This window comes from Haliaeetus albicilla, chromosome Z (genome assembly GCF_947461875.1).
Source record: "Haliaeetus albicilla chromosome Z, bHalAlb1.1, whole genome shotgun sequence".
NCBI lineage: Eukaryota > Metazoa > Chordata > Aves > Accipitriformes > Accipitridae > Haliaeetus > Haliaeetus albicilla.
In genome coordinates this window covers 18,823,787-18,848,125 of record NC_091516.1, presented here as the reverse complement: position 1 = coordinate 18,848,125, position 24,339 = coordinate 18,823,787, and the positions used below count along the sequence as shown (strand labels likewise).

The 24,339-nt window shown below is 37.5% G+C and overlaps 1 protein-coding gene across 2 annotated transcripts in view; it reads right to left on the bottom strand.

Moving 5' to 3' along the window:
- The window catches only part of UHRF2 (ubiquitin like with PHD and ring finger domains 2), a 93,528-nt gene that overhangs the window by 21,084 nt on the left and 48,105 nt on the right, over window positions 1–24,339 (bottom strand). For both annotated transcript variants that reach the window (XM_069776040.1, XM_069776042.1), the window contains exons 5-8: window positions 15,290–15,399; window positions 7,746–7,932; window positions 3,616–3,739; window positions 3,122–3,229 (exon numbers count right to left, since the gene is read on the bottom strand). In XM_069776040.1, coding sequence (XP_069632141.1) covers window positions 3,122–3,229; window positions 3,616–3,739; window positions 7,746–7,932; window positions 15,290–15,399 — 529 coding nt within the window. The remainder of the gene's footprint in view (window positions 1–3,121; window positions 3,230–3,615; window positions 3,740–7,745; window positions 7,933–15,289; window positions 15,400–24,339) is intronic.

Genomic DNA, 24,339 nt, shown 5'->3' with positions numbered 1-24,339 from the left:
AGCTGCAGCTGTACCATAAACTGGCAACACCACTAAAGTCTGCTGGAACATCTCTCCCACAAAAAATTATTTAATAATTTTTTCAAACTACCAAATTATATTAAAAAAAACACCGATATGAATAAAAAAGAGGCTACATATTAAATTATGTATTTTCTCAGTACGTGATGCCAAAAATACTATTGATAGAATGAAGGTTCCCAGCAGAAAACCAATTAGGATCCTTCTTCCTACCTTCATACCCTCCTTCACACCTTGACTTTGCCTTTTTTTCTCATTCTGCCGCTCTGACTCCTGAACTCCTTTTCCGAACCTAAACTTTTAAGCAACTTCCATTAAGTTTACATTCTTCTGCTATAGTCTTGTACTTTCATAATACCATACATCAGATCAAAGGTCCAGCTGGCCAGAAACGCTGTCTCTAGTAATAGACAAGAGCTGTGCACAGTATGAAAATTACATAAGGACACAATGATAACTTCCTTGCACAATTTCTCAGCATCCAGCTGTCTTGGCTCAGACTTCCTAAAAACTTTTGGATTCACAGTATTCAAGAGAGAAAGGAGTTCACAGTGGTACCATTTGTCATATGAATTAGTACTAGTTTTGTTCATTCTGAAGTGGGCAGCTGACCTTTTTTTTTTGATGACCCCCTTTTGCATTACAAAAGTATGTGTATTGGTCCCTAATCACTTTTTTCATACTGTACATCATTTTGTAGCCATCTGCTCTACACTACCTTTTCAACATTCTTCCAGAATGAAAAGTCTTTCCAGTTGAATGAAAACCATTCCATTCCTTTAATGATCCTGTTTGTTTTTAATAATAATATATTTTATTTTCCTGACCCTTACAAATTATGTAGTTAGAACTGTTCCCCACCCCACATTTACTATCCACAACTTAGCACTCTCACCAAACTTTATCAGTTATTTGCCAATTTTTCCAGAGCATTTATGACTTTGCTGAATAAAAAGGCCCCACTATCAAACATCCATTCACTCATTCCTCCCTCCCTTCTTTCATGTCCAGGTTCATCAATTAAATTTAGGTTTCTGGTAGGTGATTCACCCCAAAGGTGAACTCTGGTAAGTAATTCATGCCAAAGATGTTCTTCAGATGCTTTCTCCAGAAGCAATACTTAGTCAATTTCCTTCTAGGGAAAAGTGAGTTTGTGTCATAAAAAACTATGCAAATAAGAAGTAAAGAAACTACAGTCTCTAAATTCTCATAGATTTGCTGAGACAAACTCCTTTCTCATACAAAAGACAGTCATATGAGAAACAAAAGTGTAATTTAGCTTTTTGTGTAGAATGCATTTCAATCTTTAAAAAAAAAAAAGGACAAAGTATTTAATTTGTAACCAAAATTAAGTAATTATGTAGAAATGGTAATTGCCTTTTGATGCCTAGTCCCCACATACATATATAAAAATTAGCACTAATTTTCTGACAAAAGCAGTTTAATTCTTTTTCCTACCAGCACTAGAAAGGTCTGAAAACTATTAGCTTTTGTGTTACCAATGGAATTCCTTACAAAAGGGCGAACTAATAATTTCAATTATTGTTGAAGCAGTGAAAATAAAACTTGATTTTGAGATTATGAGTTTGCGTAAGTGATTTTAGAAACTACACGTACTTATGAGATTTTACTTAATCTGGAAGCCAACAAGAAGATAACTATTTATTTTAATTCCTTTCACAAAAAAGTTCTTCAAACATAGGAGAGGTCAACAAAATATCCCAAAGAATCAAAATTGAATTTTCCTCTTAAGTAATTTCATATAAAATCGCTGGTATGATGAACAGCATAATATTACATTAAAAATTTAATTCGCTTCATCTAAGGCTTGTATTGATGGTATTGTTGACAATGGACATCAAGGTGAGAAAGGATCAAAGAACTAGTTTAGGTTTCAACTGCTTCACTGTGATTTCTACCAAAGAGAGAAACTGAAAACTGTTGCTAAGAGGAAAATGCCTGCTGTTAACCATATCAGCCTCAAAACTTGCATGGCCTTCCAAATCCAGAATTCTTCACACAGTAATGCAAGACACTGCCATCAGAGGAAAACTGCCTACCAATTGAATAATAAAACATCTGTTTTCTTCTCATGAGAAAGCAGGTGATGAGAAGTTCAGAAAATAAAACAGAAGAGGCTTTTGGTTCTTGGCTTGCCCCTCCTCAAGCAGTTAAAAAAAACCTGTTTCTATTCTTCCAAATATGATGGAAAACATTCAATTACAACCATTTACACATGCAAGACACAAAGAACTGATTTTGAAAATAAAGAAGTATGTATTTCCCTGACTAAAACCAACAAAAAAATCAAAGATAGACCAAAAATCAGTACTATCCAATAAGGCTGAGGGAGAAGGAAGTCTGCAGTTTGCTGGACACTTTGAAACCACAAAAAATCAGTACCATAACAAAATGAAGCTGTTCCATCCTCCCCGCCCCTCTGGGTATTGGCACTGCGCTTATATAACCAAAATGTGAAATGAACTGGGAAAACTAGCTCCCCTCCTACCCCAGCCTGGATTATTTTTCTGGCAGGTTTTTTTTACCGATCTAGTTTATCATAGAGCCTAAGAAATATTTGCAACAGAAATTGAGACAGTGCAAGAAACAGCAAAGGCTGAATGGACAGCTAATTTCAGTAGCAGTACAGGCTTACACTGGTTTAAGCTGTTCATTGGTCTAAAAGAAGGCTTGGACATCTGTTACGTATGACCAAAAAACCCAACAGCGGCTCACTTTACAGCAATAACATCTAACATTTTCAAAATCTACAGTCTACATCTCCTAAGTGGGATAATCAGTTCATGTGAAGTACACTTCAGAAAATACTTTACTTTATTCACTAAGTATCCCACTTAGAATTTTAACATGTGAAATTTGTTTATCCTAATGACAACACACTTCTTAAGTTGTATTGTAAAATCAGTATACTTCAAGCTTCACTACTGTCGGCATCACTTCCAATATTAGAATCATAATGTATTTGCTTTATTTAGTCCTGGTGAAAATGGTGATTGTGAATCTAAATTTATTTTAGTGCCCAACCCATTCATTATTACTGTTACTTACTTCAACCACAGCTAATACTGAAACAACATACCTGAACTCTGAATTTCCAGGTTGTCCCAACAGGAACACCAGGTATAGGTCCATAATGATTTGAAGGAACAATAGTGCATTCCTTAGTGCGACCAACACAGGCCATGCCCTAAAAATACATTGGACAAAATGAATTAGTGTTATAATATAGAATACTATTTGCAAATTCAATGCGGATATCAAGAAAACTGATCATTATAACAAACACATATTTTAAAATATGTTAACAATTATTAAAAGGAATGTTAATTAAGTAATATGTGTTTATGTGTTTAGGGAAGGGATCGGGGGTTGGTTTTTTTGTTTTTACCTCTAGTCACCTTAATAATTCTTCTACTGCTTTAACTGCCAGTAGATAGTGGGCAGGATTAAACATTGTCTTATTGTCTGTGCAACCCAGTACTGAATTTTGTGTAGTGCATATATAAGTAGAATTATAGATGTAGCACATACATGAACAATCAGAGTAACAGCTATTTCTAAAACACACTCTACCTTGCCCCAGTCTCTCTGGCTTTCAGTACTGGCAGATGGCATCTTTGCTTTCTTTTTACTCTGTTTGAGCTTTTCTCCAGCCTTTACAACTTCATTAGAATCATTTTTGCAGGAAGGACAATACCTAAAAAAAGGTTTTAGTAAATTCTCAATTACTTCATAATAATGGCAATACATTTCTTGTAGCCAAAATAGTGTCAATTTGTTTATCTTGACCTAATATTTCAAGCTAGCAAACATATACCAGTCTTAAGCAGCTGAAGCCTATGGCTTAAAAAATGAACCCAACATGAACAAATACTATCAACTTTTAAAAAAGGGCATTTCAGAATCTTTGAAGGTAGAGTGCTAGAGGCAAATCATTTAACTATTCTTTCTCACACGATATGTGAGAGGTCCCCATGTCTCCTGCATTCACTCTTCATTCTGTCCTCCTTCATTTAGATCATGTAAAGGAGAAGACAGCTGAGATTAGAGTACACTATTAACCAGTACTCATGGTTTGTTTCTACGTCCTGCCCACTCTACCCTTATTTTTTGCTTCTAGTGCAATATATTTCAGTGCAGACAGCTGAATGTCAAAAACAGCCAAGGTATCATGTAATGTGTGTAGACACACACACACATACATGCACACACTCACTCACTCTACAGCACTGAAGCCACTTGGAATGTAGTGCTGAGACTCATTCCAGCTACCACAAAGACATCCTGGTAGGAAAGCAGGAGATACTGTATGCAGTGACTACAGCAGAGGGAGAAAGGGAGTACACTTGTCCTTTTGCTGCTTCTAATAACATTTTTATCCCATTCAGGAATGCCAATGCAAAGGCAATTGTCCATGTTTCTGGCTCCCATAAGCTGGGTTTGGCCCATATGCCACTAGTGGAGGAAGCCTGATCTACACTTAGATTGATAACCTAGTTTAGATAACTACCACTACTACTACTGCTGCTGGTTTTGATTTATTAATCAACATTTGTATGTGGATATGAATAGAAGAATTAGTGATTAATGTCCACAGGAACAGATTTCACTACGTCAATAAAGGTGTTGAACCATTAAGACCATGAAGCTATGCAGATAAAAAGAAATTTAAAATAATACAAGATGCTGAAATTGTCCAACACTAAGACTTTTAATATTACAGCTGTTTAAAAAAAAAAAAAAAAAGAGTACGCAATGACCAATTAAAAGAAGGAACAAGACATAATGCAAATTCACAAGCAGGCATTCCCTGCTTCTTGATAGGGTAACCATATTACCTTAATATTTTTTAAACTGAGTTTTATATGGAATATTAAATAATGTTTTGCATATAGAGCAGCTTAATCTCCGCAAGAGAAACTCATTATCCTTTCCCAAACTGCAGGCTTAGCCGCTGCAGAGTTTGCCAAATTTTACACTGTAAAAATACTAAATGGAAATTCTTCCACTTCTAAAACAAACAAAATCTGTCAAGAAGTTAAGGATCAGACAGCCACAACTCTTTGCTAGTATGCAAGAAGGGAGAACATAGATCTCTTCTTTGGTAGGAGACACTGCTTTGCCCAGTGCAACTGCACTCCTTCTACAGATGACTGAGCATTAAGATTGCACAGGGCTGGCATCACCAGGTGTCCCAAAATTAACTTCACAAGCCAGTTCCATAACAGTACCTCTCTCATCAAGTTACTTCATCCACAGATGCAGCTGTCTACTTACATGAATGAATCTTAAGACTCATATTATTACACAGCACACAAAAACAAGTTAAAAAGCTTTACAGCCATTTTTCAAGACAATTTAATTATATGAATTAAACATCTACTACTTGTGGAAATTCATAATTTTTTGGCCAGAAATGTAAGTGGAAGGGTCTAAAAGTGCACTTAACACATGACCTGAGGGACTCTGAGGACCATGTTCTCAATTTAATCCTTGTGTGGTTGTCTACAGAGAACCAAATCTTCCATATGGAGGAAAAGAGTCCTGGGGCCCTATGCAGTGCAGTTACAGTGATATTATTGGGAGTGGGTAGGGAGATCTCAGCGGTAATGGCTACACTTTGAAAACTTTGGTTCTTCAAACTTTCTCTGTAGCCTTCTGAAATAGATGTAGGATAACTCATAAGAATGTTTCATAAGAAGCTTTAGAAAGAGAATGGGTGCCAGTGAAGACTAGAACACTAATACCTAATCTGAAAAATCATTTGAAGCACCCAGCAGACCAAGATAACCTTAGCACACTAACTAAACCAAAGAGACACTGACAGCTGGTGAGATTTCAGTATCAGTATCCTGATGTGCCTATCAAACCTTCTGTGTATTTGAGGGTGTAGAAGAAACTAGAGAGAATAAATTGTTTTCAGGGTAGAACAAAGGATTTGGGGGTTTTGTGGGAGCAGGTCACTGATTTGAGGCAAGTATATTTTCTTTATCAGAAACTTTCCTGTGACTAGTACTGGAAAACAGATGAACTTTACTGTTACTGGAGTACTAGATTAGAGCTGGTTCTAAGAGTAAGGGGCAACTGAAGAATGGATAGACCGAACAGATGTGTACTTCCACACGGATGGTCTCATTGAATACTCTGAATTAAGGAAGTCAAAAAGAAACTTCTCAGCTGCTATTTCCAAAGGTCGGGTACAATCAGGTAAGAATACTGCTTATGGGCTGCAGCCAGTAATAAACTGATTGTGTGTTGAGAATGGTTTCCAATACGTGACATTAACTCACTTATGTTGACAAGTAGTAGGAAGCAAGATGATGTCATGAACAGAAGACCAGTCTGCCTTGACAGTAGAAAACTTGTGGACAGTTCAGACTAACATGCTGTGTAATAAACACTGCTGAATAAATACTGTAATCATTTTGCATATGCAAGAAGCGGAAGGCAGACAGACAATGTTCAAATAAATGCTGTTTTTAGTTCCAATGACCCATACATATTTCTAGTAGGTACTGAAAATATTTTTTATGTAGTGTTTCAAGCCAGCAGCTCCTACAAAAACAGTGAATACAACTCTTGCCAGTGGACAAATTTCATGTGAAAAAGATCAACTCCCAACAACAGTATCCCTGTGGCCAAATGTACACACTGAGAAACACCTACCGATGCTAATGGTCTCAGTCATTAAATCACACACTGGCATAAACACAGAAGGAGTTCAGAAAAAATACAATGCCCCAGAAACCACACAGGCCATTAGGCACTGACCAATAAACAAACCTACTATGGCACCCACTACAGTACAGGAGATTGAGTTATTTACTTCCAGAGAACGTTAAAACTTCCAAAACACTTACACAGATTTTTACACAAAATTTAATCACAAGGTCCAAAGAGATTCCATAAAATGTACCCATAGACATCTTGGACCTTTACTGCTGTCTATGTAATGGAAAACTTTATGAGACTAAATTTCTGTTTATTGCTCATATATACAGGGTTAGCATCTCATGTAAGTCACAGGTGGGTGATAAATATGAAGAGTGTAAATTGTAGAGAGCTAATAAAGACAAAAAATGGTACAGAGCCCAAGATAACTTAACGGGCTGCTAATATGGGTCCATGCAGATTCACTTCAAAATACAATTATCTTGATTTAACAATGCCAGTTAGCTTGGTTTTCCTGCTGGCAGAACCAGGTATAGTAGAAATGAAGAGTAGCAAGGTTGTGGTCCTCCTACAGCAGGAGAAATGAATGGAGTAAAGGCAACGAGAAGACACAAGAAGGGCATGAGGGCAGCAACAGGGACAGAGGATGAAGGGAAAGAGAAGGGTGAGCATAAAAGAATTGTTCAAACAGTGAAGCTTGAACAAAAATAAAAGGCTGGGGAACAACCACTGTTGATAAACACAATCAGATCACATAATGTCCCAGAAGATCATAATGATCATAATTAATAAAATAAACATACCAGTTTTAAAACTCCATAATGGTCATTAAAGCTTACTACTAATCCTTTGTGAATGATTTAAAAGAATTGCCTTGACAGAAAACATAAGTCTTATCTTAAGTAGATGGATGAAAACCACAGCAGAATTAAAAATACTCTTCAGTATTGTCTCTCATGAGGTGCACATAACAAAAAGGTACCGCATATAGAATGTTAATATAGATAAGTAAATTATTCTTGTATATTTACCAGTCCTCATCTTCTGGTATCTTGCTTAAGGGGGGGTTCAGGCAGTATATATGATAAGCCATATTACATTCATCACACAGGAGTTGCATGTGAGCATCCTGTTTTCCACCACACAAATAACATGAACAAAAACGGCACTCCTTATCTGGATCAGCCCTACAGTGCTTGCATTCAGGGCCACTTTTTCCTGTCAAAAACAAACAAAAAACACAAATGCCATGTATCTTAGAAAAGTGCATTACTGTATCTACAGGAAAAAATTACTTCTGCACATGAACACTGCCCTCTTGAAAATGCTTTTATCTTACAATGAGGTATTTGACTATCTAGGCCAATAGGATTTCTTCTGCTGTATAAACAAGCAGTAAAGAAAACATCTAATCAGCAGCTTCTCTTATTTTCTCCCCACCCGTTCCCAACATGCCACCTGCACACTCTCCCTACAGATGGAGCCTTGCACAATCTCCTGTTGGAGTCTTCTTAAATACAGCCATGAGGAAATTCCAATGAGATAACTGGTTACGGTCAAGTGAAGATGAAACTACAATTTGGAACAGCTCTCTTCCCCTTAAATTAAATTTATAGTTGGACAGAACAATTAGTAGTCTGAGACCACAGACAACCCCAAATCACCAGTTGTTTCACAGCAGCAGTATAGTTTACACACAAAGAAACACTAACTTCCTGTTTCAGTTCACTTGGAAATTTGGACCCATGAGCCCCACTATCAAACAAAACCATTGGCATTGGTTCCTCAATCAGGGAAAAAATGCTTTTATACACAAGAAAAACATTTAGTAGCCTAAAATAGAAATGAAAGAGGAGAGGGAATAAACACTGAATACTTGTAGCAGAATTAACACTTAACAGAAGAAATGTTTGAAATAAGGAGTAGGTCCACAGAAATGAGAGACTTCAGAAGAGAACTTGATCACAGCCCAAAGAATTCCAACATTAAAAGTAAAAAAAATTCATTTGTATGTTCTGTGCAAAAGTCATCTAGAAATGCCATGGAACTGAATTCGAGCTTAAACTAGTCTAATGCAATAATTAACAGAGTACTTCCAAACTTCCCTGGAAGTAGTATTTTATCTGAAAGAAGTAATTGGCTTTGAATCAGAAGACAAGGAAAACTAGAAAGACTATTTGAGCATTCAGAGTTGGAAGTAGGAAGCTGGAGAATCTAGACACTGGAGAGAATAGATTATTTTTCTTAAAGTTTAGAGTGGCCAGAAATGTTCTTTCAAGCACCATTCTGAAGGAAAAAATAACCACAAGTTAGAGAAGCTCAGGAACTGAAACAGCTGGAATACCAACACTTGGGACAAATTTTCTTGTAAATCCATAGGCAAACTATCTGAGGAACTTCTGAAATGTTTGACAATGTCTACTCAAAAGGGCAACTGGCCTAGAAGGACAGTGTGATAAGGACAGACAAATTTATTCGTGTTATAATCTTTGCCAAAAATACACAAAAGTCATTAGCCATATCAAAAAACAACACTTGCATTCTCTGGGACAAAATCTTACTTGAGTATGTCCATGTGTCCTGGTTTCAGCTGGGATAGAGTTAACTGTCTTCCTAGCAGCTGGTACAGTGCTATGTTTTGAGTTCAGTATGAGAAGAATGTTGATAACACTGATGTTTTCAGTTGTTGCTCAGTAGCGTTTAGACTATAGTCAAGGATTTTTCAGCTTCCCATGCCCAGCCAGCGAGAAAGCTGGAGGGGCACAAGAAGTTGGCACAGGACACAGCCAGGGCACCTGGCCCAAACTGGCCAACAGTGTATTCCATACCATGGGACGTCCCATCTAGTTTAGGAACTGGGAAGTGGGGGTGGGGAATTGCCGCTCGGGGACTAGCTGGGTGTCGGTCAGCGGGTGGTGAGCAATTGCCCTGCGCATCATTTGTACATTCCAATACTTTTATTATTGCTGTTGTGATTTTATTAGTGTTATCATTATCATTATTAGTTTCTTCTTTTCTGTTCTATTAAACTGTTCTTATCTAAACCCACGAGTTTTACTTCTTTTCCCGATTTTCTCCCCCATCCCACTGGGTGGGGGAGGAGTGAGTGAGCGGCTGCGTGGTGCTTAGTTGCTGGCTGGGGTTAAACCACAACACCATGAAATCACAAGCAAGTTCATTAATAAGGAATTTGAAGAGCAGCCCCCCACTACAAAAATGAAAACAATCCCGCCAAACCCAAAGCCCCCTACAGCTATTTGGAGGCAGCATGAATATCAGATACTTCCACAGATGCCGAACAGACAGCATATTAGACAAAAAGAGAAGGGCACAAGCAACAAATAATATTTAAGAGAACACTGCCTGTTTCCATGGAAGCTTTAACCCTTAGGAAAACACAGAAATTTTTCATATTAAAAGGACTGCTGCATTTCTGACACATTTTTAGGTGATATCAGAATTTGTCAAACCCCAAACATGGAGAACTACCCCAGGTTCCTCTGACTAGCATGAAAGAACAATATTCAAGGACAAGCTTCCATCTTCTCTCAGCTTTATTTTTTATTTTTCTTCACCATGAATCATTGTATAAGTTGCTGCCTTCAGAAGCTGTATAGCTTTACAGTTCCTTGTAAGTTAGTTTGCTTCAATAACATAAGGAATCAAAGTAAATATTTCTTTAAGGAGTTGATTCTTTAACAGAAATGTGAGGTAGATCCCTGATGTATCCAGAAGAGTTCTGGATACTTTTGCATTTTTCCTAAGTGTATCGAGAAGGAAAGAAATGGCTAAGGGTTTGCAGAAATCCCAGCCCCTTCTTGCTGAGAAAAAATTTGCCCTCCCAACTGAATAGACTTTACAGAAAATTTGATCCACATGGTTAAGATATCAGTGTAAAATCTCTGTTGAGAGAAACTCCAGACTGAAAGTCTTCTAAGAAAGAGGTGAAGTGTTGTGCTGTTATCTGCAGTCTTTCTGGAGGACCTTGAAGAATACTTTTATCTTCAAAGGTGGAAGCAACTAGACTTAGAGAGAAAAGGGGATGAGTTTTGAGTAACAAAGAGTTGAGGGCTGCTGATGTATTAGGAACCAACAGGGAAACACCTGTGAAATGCCTCAAAGGAATTAGGGCTTTTTCCTCTAAAAAGGTGACATGGTCAATGGCCCAACTGAAATGTCTCGACTCCGATGCATGGAGCACGGGTAACGAACAGGAGGAATTGGAAGCAACTGAGGAGCTGGAAAGCTATGATCTAACCGCTATTGCTAAAACTTGGTGGGACAAATCACATGACTGGAGCACTGCAATCGATGGCTATAAATTGTTCAGGAGGGACAGGGAAGGAAGGAGGGGTGGGCAATTTGCCCTCTATGGGTTGATTGCACAGAGCTGTCTTTGAAAAACAGTGATGAACAGGTCGAGAGCTTGTGGGTGAAAATTGGGGGCCAAGCCAACAAAGGAAGCCTCATGACTGGTGTTTATTCCAGCCATCCAATCAAGGGGAGTCTGTTGAGGAGGTGTTCCTCCTCCAACTGTAGGAAGCATCAAGCTCACAGGCTCTGATCCAGCTACGGGACTTCAGTCACTCTCCATCAGGCAAGGAGTGCAGAAGACCAGCATTTCTGAGTAAGGACCTCCTGGTCAAACTGAAGCATAAGAAGGAAATGCACTGGCAGTGGAACCAGGGACATGTATCCTGGGAAGAATACAGGGGTGCTGCCCAGTTGTGTAGAGATGGGATCAGGAAAGCTAAAGCACAGCTGGAGCTCAATTTGGCAAGGGATGCAAAGAATAATAAGAATGGCTTCTACAGGTATGTTAGTCACAAAAGGAAGATCAAAGAAAATGTACCTGCCCCCCCATCCTCCTCTCTGCCCCCATAAATAAGACAGGAGAACTAGTGTCAACCAACATGGAGAAGGCTGAGGTACTTGTTTTGCCTCAGTTTTCATACCTCTCAAGTCCCTGAGCTTCAAGGTAGGGACTCGGGGAATGAAGTCCCTCCCACTGATCAGGTTTGAGACCACCTGAGGAACCTGAACATACAGAAATCCATGGGACCCAATGAAGTGCTTCCTAGGGTACTGAGGGAATTGGTTGATGTAGTTGCTAAGCCACTCTCCATCATATCTGAGACATCATAGCAGTCAGGGAAAGTTCCCAGTGACTGGACAAAAAGGAATACTGCACCCTGGTTTAAAAAGGGTAAAAAGGAGGACCCTGGGAATTACTGACCAGTTAGCCTCACCACAGTGCCCAGTAAGGTCACAGAACAGCAACTCCTGGAAGACATGTTGAAGTATATGGAAGACAGGGAGGTGATTAAACACAGCCAACATGGCTTCATGAAGGGCAAATCATGCTTGACTGATCTAGTGGCCTTCTACAATGGACTGAATGCATGAGTAGATAAGGGAAGAACTACAGATGTCATTTACCTGGACTTCTGTAAGGCCTTTGATTTGGTCCCTCACAACATTCTTGCTGTTAAATTGGAGATACGGGTTTGATGGATAAACTATTAGATGGATAAGAAATTGGTTGGATGGCAGCATCCAAAGAGTGGACAGTCTGCATCCAATGACTCAATGCCCAAGTGTAAACCAGTAACAAGCAGTGTCCCTCAAGGGTCTGTACTGGGACCAATACTACTTAATACCTTCATCAGTGACATAGATAGTGGGATTAAGTGCACCCTCAACAAGCTTGTGGATGACAAAGCTGAGTGGTACAGTTGATACACCAGTGGGAAGGGATGTCATCCAGAGAGACCTTGACAGGCTTGAGAAGTGGTCCCATGTGAACCTCATGAAGTTCAACAAGGCCAAGTGCAAGGTCCTGCACAGGACAATCCCCAATATCAGCAGAGGCTCGGGGATGAATGGATTGAGAGCAGCCCTGCAGAGAGGACTTGGGGATACTGGTGGATGAAAATTGGATATGAGCTGGCAATGTGCACTTGCAGCTCAGAAAGCAAATCATACCCTGGGCTGCATAAAAAGAAGTGTGGCCAGCAGGTCGAGGTAAGGGATTCTCCCCCTCTACTCTGCTCTTGTGAGACCCTACCTGGAGTCCTGTGTCCAGTTCTAGGGTCACCAGCACAAGGACATGGACCTGTTAGAGCAGGTCCAGAGAAGGGCCACAAAAATGATCAGGGTGATGGAACACCTCTCCTGTGAAGAAGACAGGCTGAGAAAGATGGATTTGTTCAGCCTGGAGAGGAGAAGGCTACAGGGAGACCTTATTGTGGCCTTTCAATACTTAAAGGGGGCTTATAAGAAAGACAGGGAAAGACTTTTTACCAGGGCCTGTAGTGAGACGGAAAGGAGCAACAGTTTTAAATTGAAAGAGCGTAGACTTAGATTGGATACAAGGAAGAAATTTTTTTATGATGAGGGTGGTGAGAAAGTTGGCGTCAAGAAAAAGAGCAGTTCAAAACAAGAAATAAGGCTAAATTGCCAGATCAATTAAGTTTTCAGGGTTACATTTTTAAAGATTATATTTCTGCATTACATTTTATTTATTAAGTTTTGTAAACAATATCCTGAAATGAATAAAAATGGGACCAGGAACAGAATGAAACAAAACCTACACCGAGGTGCAAAGCTCTACACAGACAGCAATATGTGAGTAGTTTAAGCAAAGAGGTTTCAAATAAGGAAACAGCTGTCAAAACAGGGGGAAAAGGGCTGTAAGTGAAAATAAAGAACTTGACTTTGAAACAATAAAGGTGGTAATCAGTGTAGGAAGTACAGAATGGTGAGGCCACACCTCAAATACTATGTTCAGTTTTGGGCCTCTCACTACAAGAAACACATTGAGGTGCTGGAGCTTGTCCAGAGAAGGGAAACGAAGCTCGTGAAGAGTATAGAGCAAAAGTCTTATGAGGAGTGGCTGAGGGAACTGTGGTTGTTTAGCCTGGAGAAAAGGAGACTCAGGGGAGACCTTATCACTCTCTACAACTACCTGAAAGGAGCCAGTAGCAAGGTGGGTGTTGGTCTCTCCTACCAAGTAACAAGCAATAGGACAAGAAGAAACGGCCTCAAGTTGTGCCAGGGGGAGTTTAGATTGGATATTAGGAAAAATTTATTCACTAAAGGGTTATCAAGCATTGGAACACGCTGCCCAGGGAAGTGGTTGAGTCACCATCCCTGGAGGTATTTAAAAGATGTGGTGCTTAGGGACATGGTTTAGTGGTGGACTTGGCAGTGTTGTGTTAATGACTGGACTTGATGATTTTAAGGTCTTTTCCAACCTAAATGATTCTATGATAAATAAACACTCATGTCAGATCAAATGGTGCCACTCTAGACAATTCAGCAATATAGTAATCATTCATTTCCTTAACACACACATAATTCTAAAAATTAATTCACTACACAGTAGCTGCAGGTAAGAACTAAATGAACTGTAATAATTTTATATGCCTTTTATAAAGTTTCATAAACAATTAGACTTGCAAAATAAGTAGGTATGTAAATGCAAAACAGTATCTGTAGATTTTTAAATTTCTCATACTACAATTCTTTTAAATAAAAACATGTTTTAAGATACTGCAAAACCCCTTTAATATCACCAAGAATAAACAAACAGAATGGATGGTTAATTTTTTTTGAGTAATCTGAGGAAACCAAATCACAAAAAATGAAAAATTAATTGTGAGAAGTTCATTTACAGAAATTCACTTTTTTACTTTTAAGAATACCACAGCAAACGGCATTTGCTCCTCTGAAAAACTGATTTTTTAGATGATGGCAAATAAACAGTAAACAGACTAGTTCTTGTGTACTGAGAGCTACATAGAAAGGTTCTGAAAAATTGCCTTGGAGTTAGGAGTCTAATATATAATAATATCTAACACCTATTAGTAGAGCTGCAGTCCAACCTCTCAGTGTTGCTATCACAAACACTTATCACTCCTAACTTTAATATATTTTTAGACTTAGGATAAAATGTCACACTACTTTTTAGATAAGCTGCCTGTAACTCCTTCTTGTCGTTGTGGGGAGGATAAGGAGGTATGGCATAGTTATTTTTTAGAAGGTCATGCAGAGTCGAATAATAATCCAAATGTTAATTATCCCTTTTTTTTCATGGTACAAGCAGCTTTGGCACAAAGTTCCTTATCTTTTATTTTTAATTCTGACATAATGACAGGGTTAAAGTGCATCATTATGGACTGATTCTATCTTTGGCATTTATTAATTTATTAAAAGTTTAAATGACATGTCAATTGCAATAGCAGTTTTGGTGACCTGGACACCTGTCTAGGAACTTAACTGAGACTATTAATTAGTTCTGCACAGTTCATTTAGAATGTTATAAGCTGTTCCTCTTTTTCCCTGCTTATGACTGATAGCAGTAAGCTGTTACCAGGTTCCGAATATGTCAAGTAATAGAGCCACCTTACGGTAAATATAATTTTAGAACAGAAATCTAAAAAGGATTCTATGTTATAACTTTCCTGAACACACACAAAAAATTATTACCTCTGTATGCTGATCCTTCTATTTTTTTAAAGAAGCATCATTCAATTAGTACTTCTATTCAAATAATAATTAAAAAAAAGCATACTTTTGAAATCTCCATCCCCAAATGTCAACGGATAGGCTCCCGGCTTTTCAATCTTGTACATTTCCTCTATAAAAAGGATTTTACAATCATTTATTGTGTCTTCCGGGCCTCTGAAAAACAAAAACAATAAAAAGCATATTCAACGTAGTTCCTCAGACCTAGAATCTGTACTTTATGCATCCTAAGCAATGAGATAAAGATAACTAGCACCTTTTTTTCTTTACTGATAGGATACTTTACCTCAATTCACACACAAAATTCAGTCTAGTACTGTAACTTCTAAGAAAACCAAAACACATACTTAAAACTCACATAAAGAAAAGACTACTCCGTTACCCTCAGACTACCTGGCAGCTGAGTATGTCCTTACTGACAGCCATCCATAACTTTGCAATTCTACTTGTAAAACCTCAAAATGTTTTTTTTTTTGGCTGAACACAGCAGATCAGGCAAAATCATATCCTCTCAAATACAGCATATCAACCGTTACTACAGAAGTATAGTGTCAGAAATGAACCAAAAACATGACTTATAAGACACAATAACAGACGCTACTTGGAACCCACAGAGTAAGAAAAGCAACAGAAAGCTTCAAAAGCCCTTCTATGACTTCTAAGTGCTTTGGAAACCTAAAACCCCGTCCTGCAAAGACATGTACAATACTGAATTATCTACTGTGAGTAGTCCTGTTAATGTCAGGTTTCAGTGCAAAATCTGTTCATTGTATCTCAGTGATGAGTAACAAATACTCCATGACTCCACAACACTGACGCTGAAAGACTTCTAGAGAAGAATTAGGAAATATTAAATGTAGAATAAATGTTTTCACCTCATCTTATTACAATCTCTTTGTATTTACTAAAATTCTAATTCAAATGTCAATGTATCTAGGACAAAAAGTCCATAAAAACACCAACAGTTTTAAAACACTCTCTTTTCTCCCCTCCTCAGGATGATACTGTGCCTTCTTCAATTACCTGTTCTCCCACCATTTTCAATTTACTACCTAATCTAGAACTAAGCAGAAATTTTCAGTATAACCTGTATTGGAAGTATTAATTACTGAACATAGTCTCACTGATTTCTCTGAGTCACATGTGTCATTACTGATTTCAGAATTGAGCGGTTTGACATGAGAGAAAGGAATTTACTAGCTGGAGAGCTCTGTTTCTTGCAGGGTGAGACCCAGCCATTAAAAAAAAAAATCTGAAGGAGATTTGGGTTTATTGAACTACCTTCCTGTTCAAAAGTTAATCTAACTCTGTTGCAGTGCTCAGTCTGTTTTGGTTCTAGAAAAACACTTCAAAATCTGAAGCCACACAGGCAACTAATGAATACAGACCACAAATACCATAGCTTGAATTATTAAGATTATAAAGTTCAACATTTTACGAAGACCATGATGTTTGTAGTTAAAATGTCCAGTAAGCATCCTGCAACACAAGAAATAAAATAGATCTTTTTCTTCTTTCCTATATAGACATTAGGTGTACTGGACATAATAGAGAAGTAGTAACACACAGTCAGCCTAATTCCACATTAGGAAAGAGCGAAGATTACACAATTTTTTGAAGGCTTTATTATGAATTATAAAAACAAACTATTGTATTGGTTACTGTTCCGTATTTGAAGGAGGTTGCGTGAGATTCTGCTAAGCAAAGCTGAAGTGCACTGCACCACTACAAGTGTTTCTTCAGAAGCAGGGAAATAATGAAAATTAGTAACTGTAAAGATAATGATTAAATATTGCCACACTGGAGACTTATTTTCCAGGTGAAAACCACCAGTAAGTTAAAATGGTATGTTTCTTTCAAATATTTAGAGTGTAGAAAGGCCTGAGAATATGTCTGAAGCAGGTGAACAAGTCTTCTAAGCCCTATTTGTAGGATATCTGGAAGAAAAAAATCACAGAGGTGACTTGACAATCCTTTTGAAGAAAGTCATCTAAGTCACATATCCCTATAAAAAGGTCTAGGCTGCAAAACTAAATCAAACTATAGACAAGCAGGGAAGCAAGTTATTAGGTCCATATTAAGTAAGGATTACTGCAATAACAGAACACCTCCAGAAACACTAGGCTTCAGTGTGGGAACTGTTGCTCCCCGCTCTACCTCTTTGTCTGCTCCCACCACTTCCTTTGTGCTTACTCCAATTCAATTCTTGGATGTTGCCACATGCTGACTTACCTAAGGCAGAAAAAAACTAAGCCAGGGAAAAAAACAGAGGCAACAAAATACTTTTTGGTGGCCCTGAGCACTGCAGTGTTTAGGTCTCCATGGAGTGGTGTTGAGAGGACTCTGATAGTGTCTTGATTCACTGTAATTGTCTTTTAAGTGTACCAACAGCTGTTTACTTTGGCATCTGTATTTATTTTTACCCTTTTTCTTCTTTGCAGTTTTTGGAGGGAGAACATTCCCCATTGTTGCTTATATGCATAAACAAATTTCAAAGATTTGGGATATTTCAACAGAACATACAAATGCTATATCAATGCAAATACATCCATCAGATAGAGAACAGTTCGTTTTCCTGACCAGGAAAATAATGTATTTAAGATAATCTTCATTTGCACCCTAGGAGGCATTACTTAAAGCAGTTCTGGCCATTGTGGATAACACCCCTCAGATTTATTCAGGTTTCTATACAGTGCCATGAACACAGAAGTCTTGATTTTCTGCACCTCAGTCTGGATGAGACCGCATGGTCCAACCACCCACACTAGAAAGGTGGACACCAGCTTCAGTTACCACAAAGTATTCCTCTGACAACATAAGGTTATGGGAACACTCCAGTCTGTGAATGGATACAGCATCTAAATTCCTCCAGCTGTTACCAAATCTGCAGCTCTACTTAAGGCACAATTTCCAGGTTTGGTTTAAAGTGAACTATTTAACTAGAAAATTGTGCTGAAACAGATAGAAGAGCACTCTCAAGAAAAATTACCCCTCTAAAAGGACTGTGGGTGCCAGTACACCTCTGCAGGGAAGATGAGAGTGGAAGCTTCTCTCTTCTGCAGTAGCATGCAGAATTAAATTATCTATAACACATACCCATTAATTCACAGTCATAAAAGCACTATACATTCAAGTATAGAAAGGACAAATTGTAAACATAATCCTGGCAGGAAAACCAAATTAACAAATACAGACTGAGCATCAAGTCTTCTCTGCTTATTTTCTGTACCTTGAAGAGTCTTTTCTTACCTGCCCTTTACTTTCTGTTAGTCCTAGATTATTTAAAATTCAAAACAAAACAAATCTCCTGACACTCTTTAATGCTATAATTCTAGTTACATTAGGACGTTCCTTAGCTATACCACTGCTTGCCTGCCTATCCAGCTTGATTGTTCTAGGACTTATTTCTAACATAACTCAAAAGTAGTGAATGTATTTTAAAACCAAAATATAGAATTATGCTTTCTTTCATCTAAGTAACATGAAATTCTATATTCATATAAAAAATGTGTATTGGTTTGTATATCTGTATGCTTACAAAGCAAAAGATAAAAAATAAACAAGCAGAATTTAAAATTTAAGCAAATCTGTACAGAAAAGTCAAAATACTCATAAAGTTGAATATGTTGGATATTAGTAAGCATACAACTACATGTGCATCTACAGAAGATTTAAAGCATAATTTATTAATTAAGTTAAAACCTTGTCAAGAAACAATAGTGACAGTCTCAATGTAGCAGCTACAAACAGGATTTTACCCATGTCATGGGATACAGACATATTCTCAAATTTCAGTACACTTCAGATAAATTTCAGTGTATTTGCAGAGTGGTTTTTTTCCCCAATTTTTGCATCTTGCAAATCTTCAGTGTGTGTGTAGTCTAAACACGCTGTGCCTATTATGAGCAAAACTGCATCTAGGAAAAACTTGCAACATCTCCTCCCTTCTCTCTACACTGGCAAATTGTTTAGAGCTGTTTTACTTTAATTTACCCTCTTTTATACTGCATTTTCCCCAGAAATTTAGGAAGCAGTTGTTTAAAAAAACCAAAACTTTTCATCACATGTAATTCTCTGCATACAGTCTTTAGACAAGAGGGAAGGTGGCAAAACACCATAAAGCTGTACTCACAAATCTACAGACACTTGTGTTACTGCTATCCATACCTTTGAGAAACAAGCCAAACCTGAGCTCAGTAGAATATTTATTAGGAGTAAATTCCACTGGTGCCAATTTAAACTACTAAAATGACTTTTAACTACAATGATTATCACATTGTTTTCTTGAAAGATACCATGCAAAGATTTGCAAGTTGGTTCAATGATGTCAGGATTCTAAAAGGCACCACAGCAAAAAGTTTTTGTGAAGTATGCAGAAGCATGGATTTTTATCATCAACTTTATAACAAAATGTCACATGTATATTATCTCAACCTCAAAGTGTTAAAGCGCAACATACTTTTTTTAATATAATTAGTTAAATAAAACAACTCCTCTTATTAATACTAGAAAACACAGAACTCTCAAAATAAAAAAAAATAAATTCAGTTGCATGGAGGTAACAATTGGTAGAAGCATGTTTTTCTCTCATAGCACTGCAATGCTACTGATATAAGCAATACTATTCCCACATCTAGATGGAGCTGATAAAATAGACGGAATTCATAATTTCTGTATCACATATTAGGTCACAGTAGACATCCCTTCTCTTTCGGGTATCTTCTATTTTTCCTTTGGGATAAGGGCACTCAGAAAGTAACTTTCAGACTAAGTTTTTCCTAAAAGATATCCAGTATTTGAATCAAAGAAAACCTTTTATTTTCTGCTATCAGTTACATAAGGAGCAAGCAAATACTACCAAATGTCTTTACAAAGCTGGTATGTTCCAACAAATGCCACAGCTGCATATCCGGAACTACAGAAGAAGATCAAATACCATTGTGACAAATGATGGCTAATAATAAATGGTTAAGCCTTACCAAAGCTAAAAATTTCTGCTCAGCTAGTTGCTCTTAGACTAATTCTTCTGCCACATTACACATACCATAGCTTTAATAATGATCAGGCTACACATCATTTATCTTAAAAATTATGGTTATCTAACAAAATTGTGGTTATATTACCCTGTCAAATATACTCAAGAAATATAACCTTTCTTCATTTCTTCACCTTACCATACCAAAAATGAGATTACAAAAAAAATCAAATTATACATTAAACATAGCAAATGGGACTGCATTTGTATTTCACATATGTAAGTACACTAAACTGTTTAAAGAAGGTAAATCCCAAAACAGAGCCAGACCTTTCAATACAACAGAATTCCTAATACAAGCTTTCCTTTTAGATAAGTCAGCCATAGCTGGATAGAAACCTTCAACTGAACATTCTTATATCGGTACTTTTTTTCCCTTCAGACTTCTTTTTCCTAAACCTTCAGGCTGCAAAGCACTCTATAGACATACATAATCACAGCTGACTAAAAGTATGACAGCTGGGCATTATCCTGGATATTTCAAAGGTCAACTTTCAAGAAAATAAAAGCTGCTAGATGACAATTGCCACACTGTGAAAACTCTATCAGTTCTTACAGTCTGAGAGATTCCGTTACAATGATCAGATCTCTGTCCGGAATTTTTTGTTTTTATCACTTTACCATATTGAAATAAGAAGAAAAATATTTCAACATGCACTAAGAGTTAAAATACAATGCTGAATAAAAACAGAGGGAAAATTACTATTAAAAAAATACACACAAAGGTTATATTGACCCAAAGAATTGTAAGGAAAAGCATCTAATGACAATTTATCTTTAGCCCCCCTAGGAACAAAACCTTACTCACACCAAGTCATGTTTACCACAGACAAATAATCCATTTGTCAGCTTCTATGGTTACTGTCAAAGGGTATTTTCCAGGTCAGCAGAGAAATCACTACAGTCATAATAAAACCTAACAGGATATAATTGGCTATGCTCTACAAATGTGTGAATTCAGTTAGTAAACAATATAAAAATCAGGACCAAATTTACTACCACTTTCAGCATCTATCTTTTCATATGTACTTTGTTTACATCCCATTTATGATCAATCAGCTTCTATTCTGCTTTTGCAAAGCTTTCAGCCAGCAGCTCTTTATTTTCCCCTACATCATCAAACAACAGTTGGATAACTTCTCCAAAAATACACAAAAAATCTTTTCAATATTACCATTCAAAATGCTTGTTAGAACTTTTACTATCATCCCCTTAGAAGTGGTTGAGCCACTAGAGTTCATGTCTAGTGTATGTATCAAGAGCATTTCATTGCATGTTTACACTTGGTACTTTTACATTTAACAACTGCTTGAACTTGTATCCTGACTTACTCAATATACACTTTATTAAGGGAGAACTGTTTTAAAAACACCTTTCTTTGCCTTTGAAACACGAGAAACTCTGTTCCTGAACTGAGCTCATGAACAATTGTTTATCAACTTTTATTATAAAAACATTAAATTACAAATATGTTAAAATCATTAGGCTAGAGAATTAATTATGTGCTATTGTAACAAATAATCTCTACAGAATACTCTTGAAAAACCGAATTATGTTGTGACGTTCACGTCAATATATTCAAAGTTACTATCAGCCAAAAGAATGTTTTGAAGTTAAAGCAAATATGGGTAACAGCATGCATATTTCAAAAGATGTTAAATGGAAAACATCTCAATCTGATATAAAGTATTGCAACATGAAAATTACTACTGGTTGCTTTACATTTAAACATGAACTATAACTTAGGCTAAACTGTAGTTTCAACAAACTGCAAACACACATTGTCTACACAGAATGAAACAAAGGCTAAAACACACCCATAAAACAATTACAACCCTCACCAAACATGACTGGAGATTTGATTTTTAACAGGCTTGTTTTAAAGGCAAATTACAAAATCTTCCCACATAATGATAGCATATTACATTGATAATTTGACCAAATCCAGCTAGGTTGCACTGAATTTACATAGAGGTTCTTTTATTTTGTGTTGTATGGAAGCAGAAAAACAGACAATAATTTCAAGATTTTTTCAGAATATTCCACACCCATTTGGTTTATCATGAAAATACAAATGCAGTTACAAAATGGGACAGTATTAGCTGTGCTTTTAATTCAGCTTTATTTATTTTTATTACACAAGCCACTATAAAAACAAAGACATGAGACAAATTTTCAACTATGCAAAGATTTTATTACTACATATGTAGTGCTAAGACTAAAAAAAATAAATTAATCCCCCTCCTATTTCCCAGGATATGTTGAACACCTTACTATCAAAAACATGTTAATCTAATACGAATTGTTAAAGCCTTTAAAAACAAAACAAAGGAAACAAAACACACGCACACCCAACTCCCAAAACTACAAATTCACATTGTGGATACACGCACAAGCCAGCGAGGATATTACTTTTTTAAACCTCAGTGGTAGGCGTAATGCTTGATGCAGTTACAAAGCAATGTATTATAGTGCATGGTGCCAGACTCTGGAAGCAGAGATTTGGATGCAGGGACTATCCTTTTTTCCTTAGCCTGGGATCTGTGAAGGAGACGAACATTAGAAAAGCAAGCATAAACTTTGAACCTGGGAAATGGGGAAAGCACTGGCCTGAGAGATTACCAACTCACGCTGTCAGATCCTAATAATCCATCTACCATAGTAGCTCAGGAGCATGACTCTGCCCTGTGCCATGAAGCCCCATGAGGAGGCAGAGTAAAAGGCAGGGAGCGAATGAAGACCGATTCTTCCAACCCACCCACCCACCCAGCAGGGTCAGCACTGGAGACCCGCCGCTGGCCGGCCGTGCGGCGCCTGGGGACCTGTCCGTGGTACTGCAGGGAAGCCACCGGCTCGAACAGGGGAGGGGGCACGACTTGCAATGACTGACTACAACTGCTCCCTTCTTGAACTCGGTTAAGCTTGTGGCTGCCACTATCGCCATGCTAAATGGGCATCCAGTTTCCAAATCCAGGCTCGAACATGCAGATGTTAACTCCTACTTGACCTAATGTCACCAAAGAACCAGGTAAAAAGAGCTCGTTGAAGACCCACAAAGATGGAACCCCAAAGGCTTCCTTCATATGTGAAAAACAAAGCTACAGGAGCTGTGTTCAGCATCACAGGGCATCACCTAAGCTCAGCCCACTTCTCTATGTATTTGTAGACTGAACTGCAAGACTCATAACAATTCAAAGCGTCTGCTCCAGACGTCATTCCAGGGGTCTGGACTAGTCAATAAGCTCTTTTTAGGCTAGGAAGTGGCAGAGCTACAAACAGGTGATTCTTACTAGAAAATGTTAAAAGCTTCTATCCAGATTTTACATCATGTTAGAATTCTGACAGCAGATGCAGCACACGCTCATCATGAGCTTAGACACAGTTATAGGAAACCAATCTGTGTACCTAGCTGGACTAAGTGAGAATCTCAATTCAAAAACAAAGACATGAGAAGGAGTACCTCCCTTCAGAACAAAAACTCAGCAGGGATACTGTCAGGATGGAAAGACCTTCCAGAAAACAAACAATTGCAAAGAAGAGTCTTGAAAACACAGAAGCATGATAAGTATGCCAAACAATAATGAAAATAATACTAAGTTAATAAATAAATAAATGTGCTTTAAAACCAACAACAACCAAAAAAAAAAAGAAAAAGATCTGAAGGTATCCACCATAAAATAGTAAACACAAAGACATTTCCCATAGAATGTTTCATACAGAACCAAAGGCAAATGAGAATTGATCTCAAACAAGGCCAAAACCACATCTCTAGCCAAGAAACTTAGCAATGAATGGATTATGAAAGCTTGAATGTACATGACAGCATTACTTTTTCATTAAAGCTTAGCATCCAGGGATGCTCCTGCTCAGAACAGGATGAATCTCATCTCACCAACAATTCCTGAAAATCAGAAAGTATACAGTGACCTACAGAGCAAAAAAACCTCCTAATTAATTTGGCATTTAGAGGGCAGCTGCTTATTCTGAAATGTCTTCATTCCTTATATTGCCCAATTCTCTTCAGAAAAATTACATCAAATGCGTGTGCCACAATGTCCAAT